The sequence below is a fragment of the Opisthocomus hoazin genome, chromosome 2, assembly GCF_030867145.1.
Source record: "Opisthocomus hoazin isolate bOpiHoa1 chromosome 2, bOpiHoa1.hap1, whole genome shotgun sequence".
In the NCBI taxonomy this organism is placed as follows: Eukaryota; Metazoa; Chordata; class Aves; order Opisthocomiformes; family Opisthocomidae; genus Opisthocomus; species Opisthocomus hoazin.
Genome location: NC_134415.1, coordinates 60,308,907 through 60,326,440, shown reverse-complemented (window position 1 = coordinate 60,326,440; position 17,534 = coordinate 60,308,907). Strand labels below are relative to the sequence as shown.

Sequence of the window (17,534 nt, the reverse complement as noted above, 5' to 3'; positions counted from 1 at the left end):
AGACAGATGGGAAGAAACAAGAGTGCACCCCAAACAACTGTAGCCCTGGGAGACTCTGCTCATCTTGCATGCGGGTTTTCCCATTCATAATTATGCTTAAAAATCAAGCTGGGCACACTAGTAGCTCTGCACGTGGAGGAGTCAAGCTTGTTCAGCCAGATTTTGATGTACTGTAATAATTAATCTTGGCCGCGTCATGTAAAGGGGTGACTGCAAAGTGCCAGGGTGTCTGTCTTTATTAATTTCTGAGCAAGCATTATCAAGGCAAGTGATGTGTGTAAGCAAGCCTGTGCCTTTGAGAGTCCCTAATCTACAGATCTGCTGTGACCAGACGCTGCAAGGCAGCTCGTGCTGCTGTTGTGATGGATTGAATATGTTCCATGCGACTCCTGGAACCCCGCTTGTGATTTGTCTTGAATGTTTTCTTGGCAGTAGAGTGTGCTGGGAGTGCTTGTTTTCCAGGCTGCTGCTGCGGCTCCATGAGTGGAGCTGAGGGCTGGTCTTCTGGCTCTTGTTGCCTTGTCGCTCGGGATGCTGTTCGTGTTTCTCATCTGCAGCGTTCGACATCCTGTCCATCTCAACGGCTTCCTTTGGAGCCAGCCTGGTGGATAAACATCCTTTATACAGCTGAAGGTTCAACTTCTTTAAAACTGAATGGTCAAACAATGTAGCTATTGTGGATGCTACAAAGTAGATGTTGAACATCTAATCTGAATTTTTGCTTGTGTCAGCTATTATCGGTGAATTTCCACAAAACAGATCTGATTGCATCTGTTCCTTTTGCTCTAGCTAATATTTTGGTGTGGAACACAACATCAAGAGCACTGCATCAGCTTTAAAATAACACATCCATCCAATTTTTTTCCCCAGATTGCTGCTGCTTACAGGATCTTTAAGAACAGAGGAAATGAGCAGAATGAGAAAGAAAACAGGAGTAACACTTGAAGTTTAGTCAAATAAAACAAAGAAAAAACCAGAAATCCTTTCTGTAATCACTGGGGAAAAGATACTGTAGAGAACAGGATCATAGAATCACAGTTTAAAGTGAGGATTTTGGGGATATTGCTGGGACAAAATAAACTTTTAGAAATACTTGATAGATACAAAAGTGAATTAGATTTCTTATTGGTGTGTGCTGTTAATCCTTAGCAAGGGAAAGGAATGGCTGATTCAGGAAGCCGCAGGGTCTCATAAATCAGGAGAATAATGAGATGAGCCAAACATTATTTTGATTGCTTTGCCTTTGATTGTTCCATTTTCCTCTCATCATTCATTCAACCCTTTTATATACAAGTGGATTGGGAGCTGTGGTTTTTTGTGTTTTTTGTTTACTTGTTTAACTAGGCTTTGGGCAGGAACTTTGTTCTTGCCTTGTTGTGTTAGTCTTTGTTTGTTTGTTTTTGTTTTGGTCAGGTATTATTTTTCGTTGTTGTTGCTTTGGTTGCCATTCAGGGTTTTGGGCTACCCTGATAACTGAGTCTGTGCATGCCCTGTGATAGCTTTGCCTGTTCAGAGCCCAAAGGGACGTTCTTATCTGCTGAGCTTGATCCGCATGGAGTGGGTGGGTCATGCATTGACTTAGGTGATCCAAAGGTCCGTGTAACCTGTGTGCTCCGTTTCTGTGCCCCTGTGGTACAACTTCAGTCGCACTGCAAGTTTCTTTCATAACATGGCACTGCATATTGTGTGAACTTGCAATTTGTGCCTTTCACAGAGTTTTTGTTGTGTGTGGGTGTTTTTTTTTTTTTATGTTGGAGGGAAAGGGAAGAAAAGACAGAAATTTGTAATTCCATCCCCTTGTCTCTCTTTTGTGCTTTGATAGGCCTGGACGATTGCCTGCAGCAGTATGTCCATAAATTTGAACGGGAGAAGATAAATGGTGAACAGCTGTTACAGATTTCTCACCAGGACCTTGAAGACTTGGGTGTCTCACGGATCGGACACCAGGAACTGGTTCTAGAGGCTGTGGATCTCCTGTGTGCACTGGTTAGTTAAGTGGTGAACAGACACGCAAAGAATTTCTTAAAGTGCTCTTTTGGGTGAATAAATAAGGTGGGTCTGATAAAACCAGAATACCTGTGTCTCTTGCTTTCAGTTACACATCATGGTAAAAGAAAACAGTAAGAATTTGTTTAGTTCTCGCAAGCTTTGTGTTGATAGCTCTTGAACGTTTTCCTGCTAAGAGGCAACACTAATTCATTTGGTTGCACTTCTAAAGAAACAAGTTGTCTGAGTAGCATTGCTAGATCTTGTGGCTCCTGTTAGGAAACATAGCAATTAAAATTGCAGTTGAGTAGAGTGAATTTGTCATAGAAGACAGACATACTGTTGAAATGACAGCTGCTAATGGTTCCTCACATCAGTTGAAATGGGTTTAGGGCAGCTCTGTAGTCTTCATACAAAGTGAAGAAAATGTTTGTGAAATGAGAGATGTTTTGCTAACTCAGTTACAGTCGAGTTCAACGCTTACTGGATTCGGAAATTAAGCTGTTCCTCTGTCTTTCTCCTGATATATAACTGTGCAGATACTTTTAAAACAAACACACTCTGAAAAGAATACATATATTTCGGATTGTTTTGCTAGTGCAAGCTTTATTTAAAGACCGTAGTTTGGACACAGTCTTGAAGACTTGTTTGATGTAACGCAGCAAATGAGCACCAGAGATATACATGATTACATCAGGGAGAAGTGGGAAAGGCTGCCTGATGATTCCTCGGCCAGCACTGGTCTGCCTTCCCTTCATTAGGCAAGATGTGCAGCACTGAGCATACTCTTCTTAAAATGGAGAGTCTTTATTGCCTGTGTGATATATCCTTTATTTGCTGCAGAGATGTGCAATGGGGATCACTCGTACTCCATAACCAGGAACAAACTCAATAGCCTGTACTGAAAGAAGTATATTTAATGAAATCACAATCTGCAATGTTTCCCAGTGAGTTGCTCTTACATTTGCAAAATGTTCTTTCGTCTTCAGCATATGATCTCTCAAAAACTTTTAACATTTAACTTGAAAAGCTAATTGAAGAAAGTAATTAGCCTGAAATGCAGTTCATGTTGTGGGAAGGGGATAATCTGCCGGGCAAGTGAAGGGGTCTGGTGAGTTAGTAAATGTACTGTGTGCTGTATACAGTCCTGACTGAAGTAATGAAAGTGGCAGCCCCCAAAGACACTTTTTTCTTATTACTGTTTAAAATATTAGAATAAAATGAACAAAGCTGGATGACCGCCAGAACCTAAAGCTGTGTTTTATCTCCTACAATTTCCTTCTAATTTCCTTTGTAGACAAAAGTTTTGACCTCACTCATTTCTGGAAATCCTTTGTGAAATGTAGCTCAAGTTAATGCATTAGACAGAGTTCACATATTGCAGCTGATATGTCCTTGTTCCATTTTAAGAAATGGAGGAAGAATTCCCGTGTTTTAGGTATGCCCTTTGTCACCATCTTGATGCCCCTTCCCTTGAGTTTTTGGGATTGTTGTATAAAATCACTGTTGATTTTACTCCCGAGGGGATGGTGTGTTTTAAGTTCTAGTGACAGCCGATTTTTATTTTGCTGTCTGTTCTTTTTGTGTGACAGAATAAAGGTTTCCCTGTTCTACCCGTAGTAGTTCTTTCACAGACCCACTTTCATATCATTTAACGGATGTTTTTTTGTGTATGTGTATATATGGTGACATTTCCTTATCTTTTGGGGCCTTGAGTTAAAAGGCAAAGGAACTATTTAGGGGATCTTTTCTCTTTTTTTTTTTTTTTTTTTTTTCTGCCCTCGCCTCTATCCCTTTAGGTCACACTGTGGAAATGTGGCATTCGCTGGGCCAGCCTGAGGTCAGGCTTTGAAAGTTGTCGTTCTTGGGGGGGGTGGTAGGGAACCGCTGAGAGAGGGTTTTGGTGGTTCCCCAGTCCTGGTGTTCTCTAGTTTTTATCTAGTTTTGCCTTGGCAGTTTTCCAACTGAGCTTCCTTCAGATCAATGCTTTGGTTCCCTCACACCGCAAGACCACTTGCGGCTCTAAAAGGCAGTGAAGCAACTGTCTTTGGAGCATCCTTCTCCTGCAGTAGCTCTTTTCAAGCATTGACCATACACGCCTGTTTTCCAGCCTCAGTAGATCCGTTGTAAAAATACAGTGTGAAAGTAGTCCTTTCCTTGAGAAAGGACCACCTTCGGTGTTTTGTTCCCTGCCCCCCACCCCCCCTACCCCCCCACCCCCCAGGATTTTACAGGGATAGAGCCCTCTTTAGTAGCTACACTGTCAATCTGAAGATAGGTCTGCAAGTTATGGTGTTTGCTGTCACAGCAGGCAAACTCGAGAACCCCTATAGCTGAAAAAGAAATGAATGCATCTTTCTCTGCTGCTTTGGTGATGAGACAGTGTTCCCTCATCTCCTTGCAGTCGTGGCCGCATGTGCAACAAAGCTGCAGCCGGAGTGTGTGTGGACAGGGATAAAAGTGAAGGTTTCCTGTGAGCACACATTTCTGTTGCTCTTGAGCTGGTCTAATAGACTTTTCTGAACAGGTGTTGAAGACTTATTTAAGGGATTTAAAGGACATATCAAAGAAAACTAATTCCTCAGAGGGGAAAAAGCCATCAACTCGAGTGTCTCCATCTTTTCCTTGACAACAGTATTTGCTTGGGGGAGAAGAGGGATGGGAGGAAGACACTTCTTAGTTGACTGAAGTATTTGGGGAAGGGAGGAATAAACATACATAACTATGCTTTTGAAACTCATGCAAAACCACAAAAGCAGGGTCAGGGATCCAGAAAACAAGCTTTCTCAGCCAAAGAATCAGGATATAAAGCATCTAGAGTGGTGGTGAAAACTGAATACTTACTCATCATTCCCTGATGAGTAGACTTGCCTGTTTGGGCTTAATAAATATTAAACAATGCAAGCATTAACAGGAAACCGTATGCAAATATTTTCACTTTTCATGTGTTCTTTGGATTAGATTTCTGAATTTTTACCTACACTGTGATGGAAGAGTTTGGAAGCAAAAAAGTGGCTGATTTTTCTTGAGGTTATAATGAAGAGATGCCAGTTTTAAGCAATCTAAAAAAACCCCAGACAAGCCACAAAACAAAAAGAACATAGTTTTTAGTGTTGTGCCTTTTGATAATTTCATTGGTAATAATGTTCTTCCAGCATATTTGCAGTGCAATAAAATATAATATAAAATAGAACATGAAGACTTACCTTTAGTGGCTAATCCTTGTCAAAAGCACAACATCTATGCACCATCTCATAAGATTTCAGTTTTCTAGAGGTCTCAACTGGTATTTAGTACAGTTTATTAGGTAATTTGAGACTCCAAAGGATTCCTTAGGATACAATTTTGTTTAAAGGGAGAGAGCAAGAATGCGTGATTGTGACAGTACCTTGTATTAACTCTAGTGTTTATATAGGCATGCAGTGTGTTGGGTTGCTTTTGAGCAGGCATTCAGTCTGTTTTTATTCATTTTTTTGCCAGAGCTGATTTCTGCTTGGCTGGGTCGGCAGATCCAGCTCATTACCCTGCGGCACAAGAACGTGGCAGTGAAGGGGAGGGTGATGCTGACCTGGTGCTCTGCTACTGCTCTGACACAACTGCTGTGCTCCTTTGACTTCAGTTAGCCACACCTCTTTTTTTTTTTTTCTCTATTTTTTTATTTTATGTTGACTGCCTGACCTTGGGCGATTATTTGGTCAGTGTACTTTTTCTCATTAAATGTAATGGAGTTTTGAAAGTGTGCGCTGTTGTGCGCATGTGCTCTCTCGTGCACGTGTGCGTGCTGTCGCTGGCTCCAGCCCTGCGTGTGGCTCCCCAGGTTAATGAGTGACAGCCTGGGAATGTTTGACATGGGGTGCTCTTGACCGCGGGCTTCAGCCTCTGTTTCGATGAAAGCGACTTTGATGTTTTAAATCGGGAGCAATAGGAAAATGTGACACGTTCTTTGGTTCATGAGCAACATCTAAAACCTTTTGGTTGCTTAAATAATAATCTGTTAAATATTTCACCCTCGGTCATGTAGAAATATTTCAAAAAAGCCTGCTAAGCTCTGCCCTTCAACTGTGTGTCGCTGTAAAGGCTGTTTGGTGTTCTGCCATGCTATCAACATTCCTATCTGTCCTGAACTGGGGCTACAGCTCCATGACAAGTTAAATTAATCCAAGTCAGCTGCTGCCTCCATCCCCTCCTGCCCCCGGATTAGTGATCTTTTGTGCTTGCACTCACCTGACCCTGAGGCGAGCTACTTCAGGGAGCTAAGCCAGCTGAGAGCACGCTATGGTAAAGAAGGGAATAGGCTTTTTGAATAGTTTAGTTCCCTAATCCAGCCCTCCCAATGGACTGGACACTGCAAGTGAAGGAGCCAAGAAATAGCAGAAATAGGTAGGTATTTGTGAGGTGGGCAGATAGCGTCAGCTTAGACAGAAACATTGCTATATCTGGTGAAGGGACTTAATGTTTTCTGTGTATTAGAGCAAACACGTGTGGGGACTGGCTTGCCCCTGAAGCAGAGGTAGTTTGGGTTGTGATGACGCTTTGTTCTGGGAGAGTTCATCCCTCCAGGCTGATCCGTAGCTGGAGAATTTGGTCGCATCTATTGAGTGCTCCCAGTTGCCCTGGATAGGCGTAGTGCTTAGCCAAGACTTTTCCTAGAGCACAAACTGCTGGTTTAGGTATCTCAGGTGCGTTCCACAGAGTCTCTGGGGGCAGTTGGAGGAAAGCTTAGTGCAGTGACTGGAGAGCTTGGCTGTGATGTGCCCTTGACAGGCTGTTGAGGAGACCAGTTGCATAAGCTGGAGCCACTACACCTCCAGAGGCAACATCTGTGTTGCTGAAATCCACCTGAAAACTGAGAACTGCATGAAAAATTTAGTTAAAAAGTAGCAGAACTGGAAAAATCATACCAGAGTGACTTGCTGTATAAATAAGGTGAGAGAGGTGTGATAAAGAGTAAGTGTTTTGGGGCCAAAGCCAAAATCTTGACTTGATATATCGACATATGTCTGCTTAAATGCTGGGGCCATCTCTAATTGCAGGCACCCACAGGTCATGGGCACAATTTCTGCACCTGAATGACAGAAAGAAAGAGCTGGAGATACTTAAATATGTGAAGACTCTGTCAAGTTCTGACAAGTGTGATTAGGTGGTTATACCACTGTACAGAAAAAAAATCTTTTGTATTTTCTGTCTGTTTATGGAAGGAATGGGGTCAGCATCCTCTAATTCCCCCGTTAAAGGGGGAGATATCTGGCACATGGCTGCTTTCCAATTCTTGTGGTCACAGGAACTTACTTTTTCACCAACAGGTCTGGATGTGGGGTGTTCCTCCAAAAACAGGCTAATATGCAATGGTCTGTGAGGAGGAGAAAACTAACTGCAAGAAATGCATCTGAATGATGCTCTTGTTTGGTTGGTTTGTTTTTTTTTGTTAAAAGGTGATAAATTCACACGTGACAGTGTGCAAGTACTTTAACATTCTTTAGTAATCCAAATCTTTCCCTCTGCGTAATCCTGGAAAATTTAAGGATATCCTTTGCTGTTGCAACAGTGGCATTTTTTTAATGTGATATATCCTCTCAACCCCTACTCCTGGCTGCACTTTAAGGGTACTTCCTTGCCAAGAGCCCTCAGGGGGAGGAGGGAGGCACTTGTGCAGCTTGCACCCACTGGGATTTTATCCATAGGAGGTGGTAAGTATTTTAGAGGCAGCTGAGTAGCCAAAACCTCTCCTTACACTGGTGGGTTTCTTTGGGACAAAGGTTCTATTTCATCTGTTGTGAATGACTTAATCTGAGATGTTCCAGCCTGTGTTATGTATGCTTGACTGTAGAGGGAAAGGAGCCACAAGTTACCAGTGTGCTCCGGCAGCAAAGAAGTTGGCGGCAGCATCCCGGGATGCATTAATGGACGCATGGCTGGGAGAGGGAGGGGAGTGATTAGCACCCTTTACTTGGCACTTATTAGTTTACATATGCCCCCCGTCCCCAAGTACGGGGAAGAGGAGGACAAACCAGAGCAAGCTCAGCGGAGGGCTACCAGGTTGGTCGGGACTGGAGCACTTGCTCATGAGGAGAGGCTGAGGGACTGGGACTGCTTCAGCCTGGGGAAGAGGCGGCTTCAGGGAGGCCTGACAGCAGATCCCCAGCACCCACCGTGCGGGGGAACATGGCTGGTGGGATGGCAGAGCTGGGCTGTTCATGGTGGGAGGATGAGGGACTTCGGGCAAAAGTCGAAGCAAGATGTTCAGACTGGGCATAAGGAAACACTTTCTCACCTTGGGGACAGTCAAAGGGTGGATCAGGTTGCCCAGAAAGGTTGTGCAGTCTCTGTCCTTGCAGGTTTTCAAGACCTGACTGGATAAAGCCCTGAACAAGCTGCTCTGAGCTCACAGCTGAGCTTGCTGCGAGCAGAAGGTTGGACTGAGACCTCCCCAGCTCCCCTCCAGCCTGGGTGATGCTATGATCCTGAGTGGAGGCACTGGGAACCCCTGGAAACTTGGAATTAAATGGAATTAAGATTTGCTTTAGTTGCTTGAGTTTTCTGAGGGGGGAAGGAGAAAGAGTAGATAGTATAGCTGACTATGGAACTTGGAGGTTGGAAGCAAGAATCTGCAGAAAGGCAGAGCTTTTTGTATTTTTGGGTGGAATTTTTTGTTTTGTTTTTGTTTTGGTGTTTGGTGGTGTGGTTTTTTTTGGTGTGTGTTTTTTTTTTTTTTTTTTTTTTTAAGAAAAGCAGGAATTTCCATTCTAAAACAGCTCTAAAAGCGCTCAGCATTTCCTGGGAGAACTTTCAGAAGATGCCCTCAGAGGTTTTGCAAGGTGGGATGACTCAGAAACAAAGATACTCGGCAACACAGTGCTACGCAGTTCACACATTTGCACACTGACAACAAAAGGAAGAAAATCTTGATTACAAAATTGAGTTGTCTTCAGAGCAGATACAGTATAGCATTTCTGATGTGTTTTGAATGAGATGATCAATGTATTGCTTAAAACATTTGGGTTTTAATCTTATGGAGTGTGATTTGGTTGTATATGAATTTATAGAGTTGAAGTTACAGGCAGGATTTACATATTTTTTAGGTTTCAAAAACTTTTATAAAAATACTGTTGAATGAAAAATACAATGTTTAAGAATGGTTTTAATTACTATGCATAGTGTTAATTCAGTCCTCAAACTTGCAAATAATTGCACTGCTGTAATCAGGGAGCACAGTTGCTAAAAACTTGTGATCCAAATATTTATTCCAGCTTTTGACTGTGAAATTACATTTGCTTCCTCTTGATGTTTTCCTCTCTTGCCAGATTAAACTTATCTTTAGTTGTGAATGAAATGTTAGTTGAGTGTTTATGTACCGCAGTATAGATAACATTTTAAGAAAAAACAACGTTTGCTTTCCTTTAACAAAAATAAAAACAACACAATCCTGTTACTCCAACTGAATTTTAAAGGTAAATGACATCTGTCCCAATAGGACACTGGGACTTCATTCTGATTGAAAAGTGTCCTCAAATCTCATTAATGTCAGAAACTGAGGGGGCTTGGCACCCACAAAAGTGTTGTTTAGTGGCTGTAGTGTAGAACAAATATTAGAATTAATTTAAAAAAAAAAAAAAAAACAGAAAAAATTGGACAAATCCTCAGACCTCTTACCCCATATGAGTTTAACTTGTGGTATAATAAATAGGAGCACTCAATAGGGAGATTTATGTCTGCTCACTGCAGGGGTGTTGGGCTAGATGACCTCTAAAGGTCCCTTCCAACCCAAAGCATTCTGTGATTCTATGATTTATCAAGCTTAATATTCCTTGCAGAACTATGGCCTTGAAACAGACAATATGAAGAACCTGGTTCTCAAGCTGCGAGCATCATCCAACAACCTGCAAAATTACATCAGCAGCCGTAGAAAAAGTTCAAATTACGATGGAAATACGTCTCGCAAGCCCCCCAATGAATTCCTTACTTCTGTGGTAGAGCTTATTGGTGCTGCTAAAGCCTTGCTTGCGTGGTTGGACAGGTAAGAATAAAATGTGTTCTAACTTACTGCTATAACAAATTGCTTCTCCTTGTAGGGCAGTTTCTAGATGCTTGCATATAAAGATCTTCTTGACCTCACTCATCCCTTTTTATGGTGTTGCCAGAAGGCCTTTAGTGCACAAATTTAATCTAGGGTATCTACTCTTGCTCTCCCACTCTTGGTAAACCCAGTGAAACTGTTAACATTGCTTCCAAACTGATATTTATAAAAGTAGGAGTCTTCCTGTTCAGGTCAGTTTCTCATATAAGTGACTTCCTCCTCTCCCCTCCTAGCTTTTAAATTACTTGTCATTGGCAGGTCCCTTTCTAAAAGATTTTTTGATGTTCTGAAATCATGGCTGTAGCTCTGCAATTTGAAAGCTGAGCAGCAGGAGAAACTCTCCCTCTGCCTGTTTTGTGGTTTGTATTTTTGTTGGGCTTTTTTTGTTTTTCTTTAGCTTTTTTTTTCCTGGCAAGAGCCAGAGTTGTTTTGTGACAGCTGCAGCGGAAGCAAACAGGCAATAGAGCCGGTCGGGTGCTGGCCGGGATGCTGTCCATGATAACAGATGACCGTAAATTCTCAGACCCTTTGCCAGATTTCCTGAGAAGGAAGGTTAGGAGCAGAGCTGCATGGGGACTCGGAGCAAGGAGAGCTTTTGTCCTTCAGTAGCCCTGCTCTCCATCAAGGAGTTGTTTCTGTGTCCAGGCAGTGACGTTAACAGCTTGTGCCTCTTGCCTGGTCCTCTCCCCTCACCTTGTTGCTGGCAGCTTGCCCTAAATCGCTTCTGCAACACACTGTCAGTAAGGTGGCTGGCTTGACCATTCCCAAACCTGCTGGGGTTGCTTCTGAACCACCCTTCTAGCCCTTTCAGCTGTCTGGAGGATCTGAGGTGAGACTCTATAGGCTCTAAAGCTGCCTTACCTGTAATGATCCTTTTCTAAGATTGAGCCTCACTGCACCTCTGAGTGTAAAATGAGAAAATAGTTTTTCTTCTTTTAGAGAATTTTTATTTCTCTGCAGTTTAAGTTTAGTAATCAAAGACTTGGGTTTGCCCAAGTGAGTAGATATCTACCTTCCAAGGGTGTGATTTTTACAATACAGTCAGTGATCTGACTCGAGCATACATCTGAGAAAACTATAGTTGGAAAATTGACAGTTTCTTCTGGTTTTGCTCTCTGAACTTGCTTACCACGGGGTTAGACATTCACCAATTTTGGCACAAGGATGGAGGGGGGCTATGCAGTCAGGAATATTTATATTGTAAAACTGTGTCCTCATGCTTGTGTGGATGTCGGAACTACAGCTCTTGCTCTCACCTTCTGTTCCTTGCTGACAAGGTAAGATGGGAGGAGACTGGTCCCTTCGATCTAAGGGGAGTTTTCTCTTGTTACAGGACCCCATTTACAGGTATTGCTGACTTTTCATCAATGAAGAACAGAATCATTCAGCTCTGCTTGGATCTCACTACTACTGTTCAGAAGGTCAGCTGATTTCTTTTCCTCTTTGCTTTCCAAAAAGGAAGGAAGGGGGATGTTTGGAGAAATAATGTACTTGCTGTGTGCAGAGTGCTAATTGGAAGGCAGATCTGGAAATGAGAGCTTACTTCAAACTTTAAAGGTCCACGAAGTTCAGTTTCAGTTGTCCATTTTTCTGAATTGTGGTTTTTTTCTCCACTTAATTTCCCATTTTGCTATCACTGGCCATATCTTAAGTGATTATGGTTTAAAGACTACTCATATTTTCTTGAGCTTTAATGGAAAGAGGGTTAGTTTTTGAAATAATTGGTCTGCATTTGAAGATCTTCAAGTTCCGAACAACATGTTGAAAACCAGTTATCAGTGCTAACTCTAAACAAAAATATGACTATGTTTGTTATTATATTCATACTTGCAGACTTCTTAGGTCTTGTCCCATACAGAGTGTTTGAGCTGTCAGATGGGAAATGCTGCATGTAGTAGAAGGAGCTGCCACCTTTATGATACAAATCCCGCTAGCCGCGCTTCTTCTGCCCATAGTGCGAGACCACTTTCCATCTATCAGCTGCGTGATGAGCACTCATATTGGTAACAGCTAAAAGAACACATAACTGTGGCAGTCATGGCAAATGACATAATTTTGCTCTCTGAATAATACTGCCTGTTTTAGAAACCATTCTGACAACGTGCCATGGCTTTGGCTGTGAAACACGATGTGCAGGCTTTGGCTCCTGCTGAGCTTGCTCATAGCCATTAATCCATGGCCTCCTATGACATGGGTGATTCTCTCCCTGTTTTGGGGGGATGATGTTAAAGGACAGAAATATCCTGTGAGTTGTCAAGCTATGATGACACCCTATTATATGAGTTGGATCATTGTGAAAGGGTAGTGTCTGGATATTATAAGTTCAAAGATGCAGAAGTTTGGCTTGCTGCTGAATGCCCTTCTTGTTCGGTCACTGTGTGTGCAGTTGCAGAAAGGCAGTGCTTTACAGCTACAGATTTGCAGATTGTGAGATAGAACAGTAAGCGTTTCTGGTAGCAGATGGTGTTCACCCAGAGTGCTACAGGAACTGAGATATGAGATTGCTGAACTGTATTAATAAAACTACTAAAAATGGTGTCTAATCTGTCAGTTAAATCAGCCTTTGATGGCAGGGGAATGGAAGCTGGCGAATACAACCCTAGCCTTTTAAAAAGCATCGGAGTACTTCTCTGCCAATGTGATATGAGCTATAATAAAGAAGGGGATTGGTGCATGTGAGAAAAAGCATGAATGGGGGAAGAATCAACAGTATGTTGTACGGGGACACTGCAGATATATTAGAATGGTCTGAAGGAGTCCATTGATATGGAAGAGAGAGATAGCATTGAAAAATCTTTAGGTGAGTTTTCAGACTTCAGAAGTATTACTTATTACAGGATAGAGTGGTGTTAGGAATAAATGGTCAGTTCTCATAATGGAGAAGAGACCAGTGTGGCTCTTATGGAACCAATGCTGTGCTGCATAACCATTAATGATGCCTAAAAGTGGGTGAATAATAAAGCAAAGCGGGAACGCAGTAAGATTCTAGTTGACTTTAATGACAGCTAGCTAGATACAAGGAACAGAGTTTATTTCACTGTTTCTTAAAGTTTTATGGCAAACTTTAAAGTTAGAATAATAATCAGGACTTTGCAATATTGAGCAGTTGGGCTGCATTATTGTAGATGACGTTCACTATTCATTCATGCGGATGTATTTAGCAGAAAAAATTATGCTGATGCACAATGATGAAGACTAAATTTTGTAGTAGTGTTCAGGAAAGGTCTTGAAGCTTGTGGTGACAAAATGTAAAAAGTATGACCTCAGTCCTTGGTGGTCATTACAACAGTGAACAGATATGAAACAGTGAACGTTTACTATGAAAACATAAAAAAGAACATAACTGAGCTGTTTTGTATATCCCTGGTGTGTCCATATCTGCAGGACTGTATGGGGTTGTTTTTTTTCTTTGGATTTCTGTATTTAAAAGCAGAGAATAGAGCTAGGAAGGAACAGAAGAAGTGCCGAGGATGAATAGAAGTGTCGAACAGCTTCAATTAACAGCTCCTGGATGTATCTCTCCGGCATTGTGTGGTAGTTACACAGGTTGAGACCTCAATGGCAAACATTTTAGAATTTAAGCTTATTTAAATGGTTGGGGTTTGGGAGTTTTCTCCTTATAGATTTTGTAACTCTTGTTTCATTATTTACTTGCTGTTTTAACTTTTTAATCTGAGAATCTAATACTATTCTGTAGTTCATCTCTTCTTGCAGAAAACAATGACGAATTCTGTAGTCTGTTACAAGAACTTGTTTCAGTTCAAAGACTTTTGTACCTGGGCTGTGTAAATAATGCTTTGTGTGAAGTCCTCTGGCCCTCAGGAATGTCGTCGATAGCATCTTTTTTAAAAAAAAAATCACTTTTCTATTTTTAACAATATGTTTTGGATCCATTTTGATGCACGGGACAGAGGAGTGCCTGAGTCGGGGTTCATTGGTGTAAGGCAAGCTCATGTGCCCAGCCTTCTCAGAGGCGTTTTATTGTGCGGGGTTCTGCTTTTTTGGAAGAAGCTGCTTCTGTAATTGAATCTCATGTTCTTTTAGTTTTCAAGATTTATTATTGCTTTCTACCAGGGCCAGAAAATAGTTGTTTAACAGTACATTTGAGCCCCACTGGGTGAAACTAATCTGGTTAATCACTGCAACATGAATGACTCTATTTGAGTTTGAGGTTGAAGTGACAGTTTTGAGGGATCATGCATTTACATGTGTATTGGTTAATGTAGGGCTTTTGCTCTTTCGTTTTTAGGACTGCACTGTAGCTGACATGGAAGATAAAGTTCAGACTGTGGTAAGCACATGTTTCTGTTGAAAGTCAGCTGCCTGCGTTCACATTTGTTTCAGTGGCTTCTACGCTGCCTGTACTGACAACAGCTTTCCAATCCCACACATACAAGCATGTCATGCAAGTAAACATAGTTAGGGGCCATTTTGTGAATATTCTGTACTGTACAGGAAATCAATGAAATTTGAACAGATGAGTAGTGTGTGTAATAGCACCAGGTCAATTATTGCTTGAAGTTTCATTGCACAGTCATTTTTTTTAAGAGCATTTAGACATCAGATTTTCAAGGAAGGCCTAGTACTGTAGAAAGATTCTAGGCTAAATAAACCAATTATGCCTGTGATGTGCATTTAGTGCCTTAAGCGGACACTATGCCTTACTAAGCTTCTTCATGTAAAAGAACTGCCCTGACACAGAACTGAAATTCTGTCTCTGATAGTACTTGAGCTTGAGTTTTCAGGTTTATTTGAAGCAGCCTTGTGACCAAATGAGGAGCGTAATGGAATGCTTTTTATATTTTGTAACAGTTAATCATCGCTTCCTGCTTTTGATATGAACCAGGCTGTGCTCTTTGATAAGGCCTTCCGCTAGCTCATAGATGCTTAGGAATTTAGTAGCACAATAACTAAAAATAATTTTGTCCATGAATAATGAGACCACGTAAAAGGGAGTTTTTTTTGCATCTTTCTTTTTCCGTTTGTGCACACCCACACTGGAAGTAGGCATTGTTTTTGGGAGTTCCCTTGTTTGAGCAGTTCCTCGCATTCACACTTAAGCATTGTTTTGATTTATTTTATTGTTGCTCTATAAATCTGATGTACAACAAAACGAAGTACGTTGGAACTATTGTTTCCAGAGACCATTGTAATCCAAACCAATGTCTTCCTACGAGCCAATTCCCCCCATTCTGTAATGAAATATGTGTACTTTGACTGAGGGATACAAGCCCCTTGGTGGCTGGTTCCCAAACTATGTGTAACGAACTACTGTACTGTGTGCTCCCCTCTCCTTTAAGCTTTTGTACCTTACTCTGAGCTTCAGTGTTGTTTCAGTTAATGTCAAGACCCAAAATACGCTGTGGGGTATTAATGAAATTTGGACTATGATTTGTTTTTTTTTGTTTCCCCCTGATTAATTAGCCATTATGCTAGTTGTAAGTTCTACAAGACAAAGCCGTTCTGCCTCTGACGTCATTTACTGACACACACACAAGGTCAGAATTTGCCTTTAGTTATATTGTTGGCTTAGGATCAATTATGTTTTGGTCAAAAGGAAATATGAACCTTGCTTGCGTAAGCATTCCAGAAGAGGTCAGCTCAGAGACACTGTGGAGAGAAGTGAAGCTGAAACACTTAAATGCTAGATGTCCTGCCTTATACTGTAGAGCTTTGTGCAGGTAAGTTAGTGGCCAGCACCTCACTTTTTCTGACACATGGTGAGTTTTATTCTTATAGCAGAAATAAAGAACAATATGAAAAACTGTCAATTGTTCCCACAAGAAATCATCAAAATGTTTCAGTATTTTAATGGGTTCTATTTTGCTTAAAGCAAACAAGCTCCAAACCCCTTTTTTTCCTGTTTGTCGTGTATATATTTTTTTTTTAAAGCAGAGATGTGTTGGCATCTGTTAGTGATGATGAGGTGGCACTAATGGAAACAAGTTGTTTTTTACTAGGTTACAGTAAGAAGGTAAATATATTGTAGAATAGATCTGTACAAATGAGTCTTCTATTTTGGTGATGCTTAACTACCCTTTGTCAGTGGACTGAGTTCTAGAACTCCTTTCGTTTCTGTTTAAAAACTGAGAGAGGAGGAAGCCAGGAGAGAATTCTTGTAACTGTTTTTTGTATGTTCTCATTGTAGGCCAAGACTTTAAATGGCATTTGCGACAAAGCCATCCGATCAGCTACAGACCCGTTGATGAGCCAGTGTGCATGTCTGGAGGAGGTTCATTTAACCAACATTAAACCTGGGGAAGGCTTGGTAAGAACCCATTCTGGGGTGTCCTGATGTCCTCAGTGTTTAACAGGTAGTCTCGTGAGCCACTGTATGTGTGTGTATTGCAAGATATTTCAAAACCATTAATATCCTATGGGGAACAGAAGGTCACCTGGAGAGGAACTCTGAAAATTCTCATGTGGTGTGCTGGAGTGGCTGCCAGAGATGAGTGTGCATGTTAGTAAGTTTGATCCCAAATACAGTTTTTGATGGTGAAGTATTGCAGATTTGTGTCTTAACCAGGATACTGGGTAATTTACAACCGCTTGTGAAATCAGTCGTTTTATTTTTGCACGTTACCTTAACTAGCTGTTTTCTGGGGATGGGGCGGGGGGGCATTTATCAAGGTGATGTGAAATGGTGTTTGTGTTTTTGAAAGACACATGTTTATGTGTGTTTATAGAAAGATTGTGAAGAATATGAGGATTTTTGAGGTTTGCTGTTAGCAGGAACATGAGAAATCATTTTTAAACGTTCGGTGGCTGTGTAGCATTACTGAGTCTAGTTCAGTAGATGCTGCTCAGCTGAGTGCTGGTTGTGAGAAACCGAGTTTAAAATCTACCAAGATTTCCTATCTGGGGAACAGACATGTTAGAAAGAGTTGGAGGGAATTTAAATTCTTAAATGCATTTGTATTCACCCCAGCCCTGAAGGCAGAAGAGATGAACATTGTAAAGAGGAAGCTTTACAGTCTTAGCGTGCTATATAGTTTTACCTAGGCCAGTGGGTTTGACTGAGTCGGTCATACATTCTTGAATTTATGGGGACTTCTATGCTACAATGAAGCAGAGTCAGCCTAGCTTGGACTAAGTAAGAAACGAGGAGGTAGCTGCACACAGTTGGATACTGGCAGGCAAACAAGGAAGACAACTGGCTGGAGACGAAGGGGCAAAAAAAAAAATCTTGTATTTTTCCTTATACTCGTAAGCAAAAGTGGTAACATGAGGCAGATAATCTGCCTGCAACTCCTGAATAACAGCTGGTTCTTTACAGCTCATGTGAGTGCTTCTAACAACAGATGTAGGTAGGAAAAGCGGAGACATGATGAAACCAATGTACTGGTCACCTCTTCTGGGGAAATCTGTGCAATTATTAGTTACTAGCCTGTTGGTGATTTTTAATTTGGTGTTCATATGATCACCGACTTCATCTGTATTTGTCCTTGCATTTGCACTCAGCTTTAGCATATAC

At 41.4% G+C, this 17,534-nt stretch overlaps 1 protein-coding gene across 1 annotated transcript in view; it reads left to right on the top strand.

The window, feature by feature from the left end:
* CNKSR3 (CNKSR family member 3) overlaps positions 1–17,534 on the top strand; it is a 62,408-nt gene that overhangs the window by 31,874 nt on the left and 13,000 nt on the right. Inside the window, exons 2-6 of the mRNA XM_075413823.1 lie at positions 1,823–1,986; positions 9,798–10,000; positions 11,394–11,481; positions 14,310–14,351; positions 16,209–16,328. Coding sequence (XP_075269938.1) covers positions 1,823–1,986; positions 9,798–10,000; positions 11,394–11,481; positions 14,310–14,351; positions 16,209–16,328 — 617 coding nt within the window. The remainder of the gene's footprint in view (positions 1–1,822; positions 1,987–9,797; positions 10,001–11,393; positions 11,482–14,309; positions 14,352–16,208; positions 16,329–17,534) is intronic.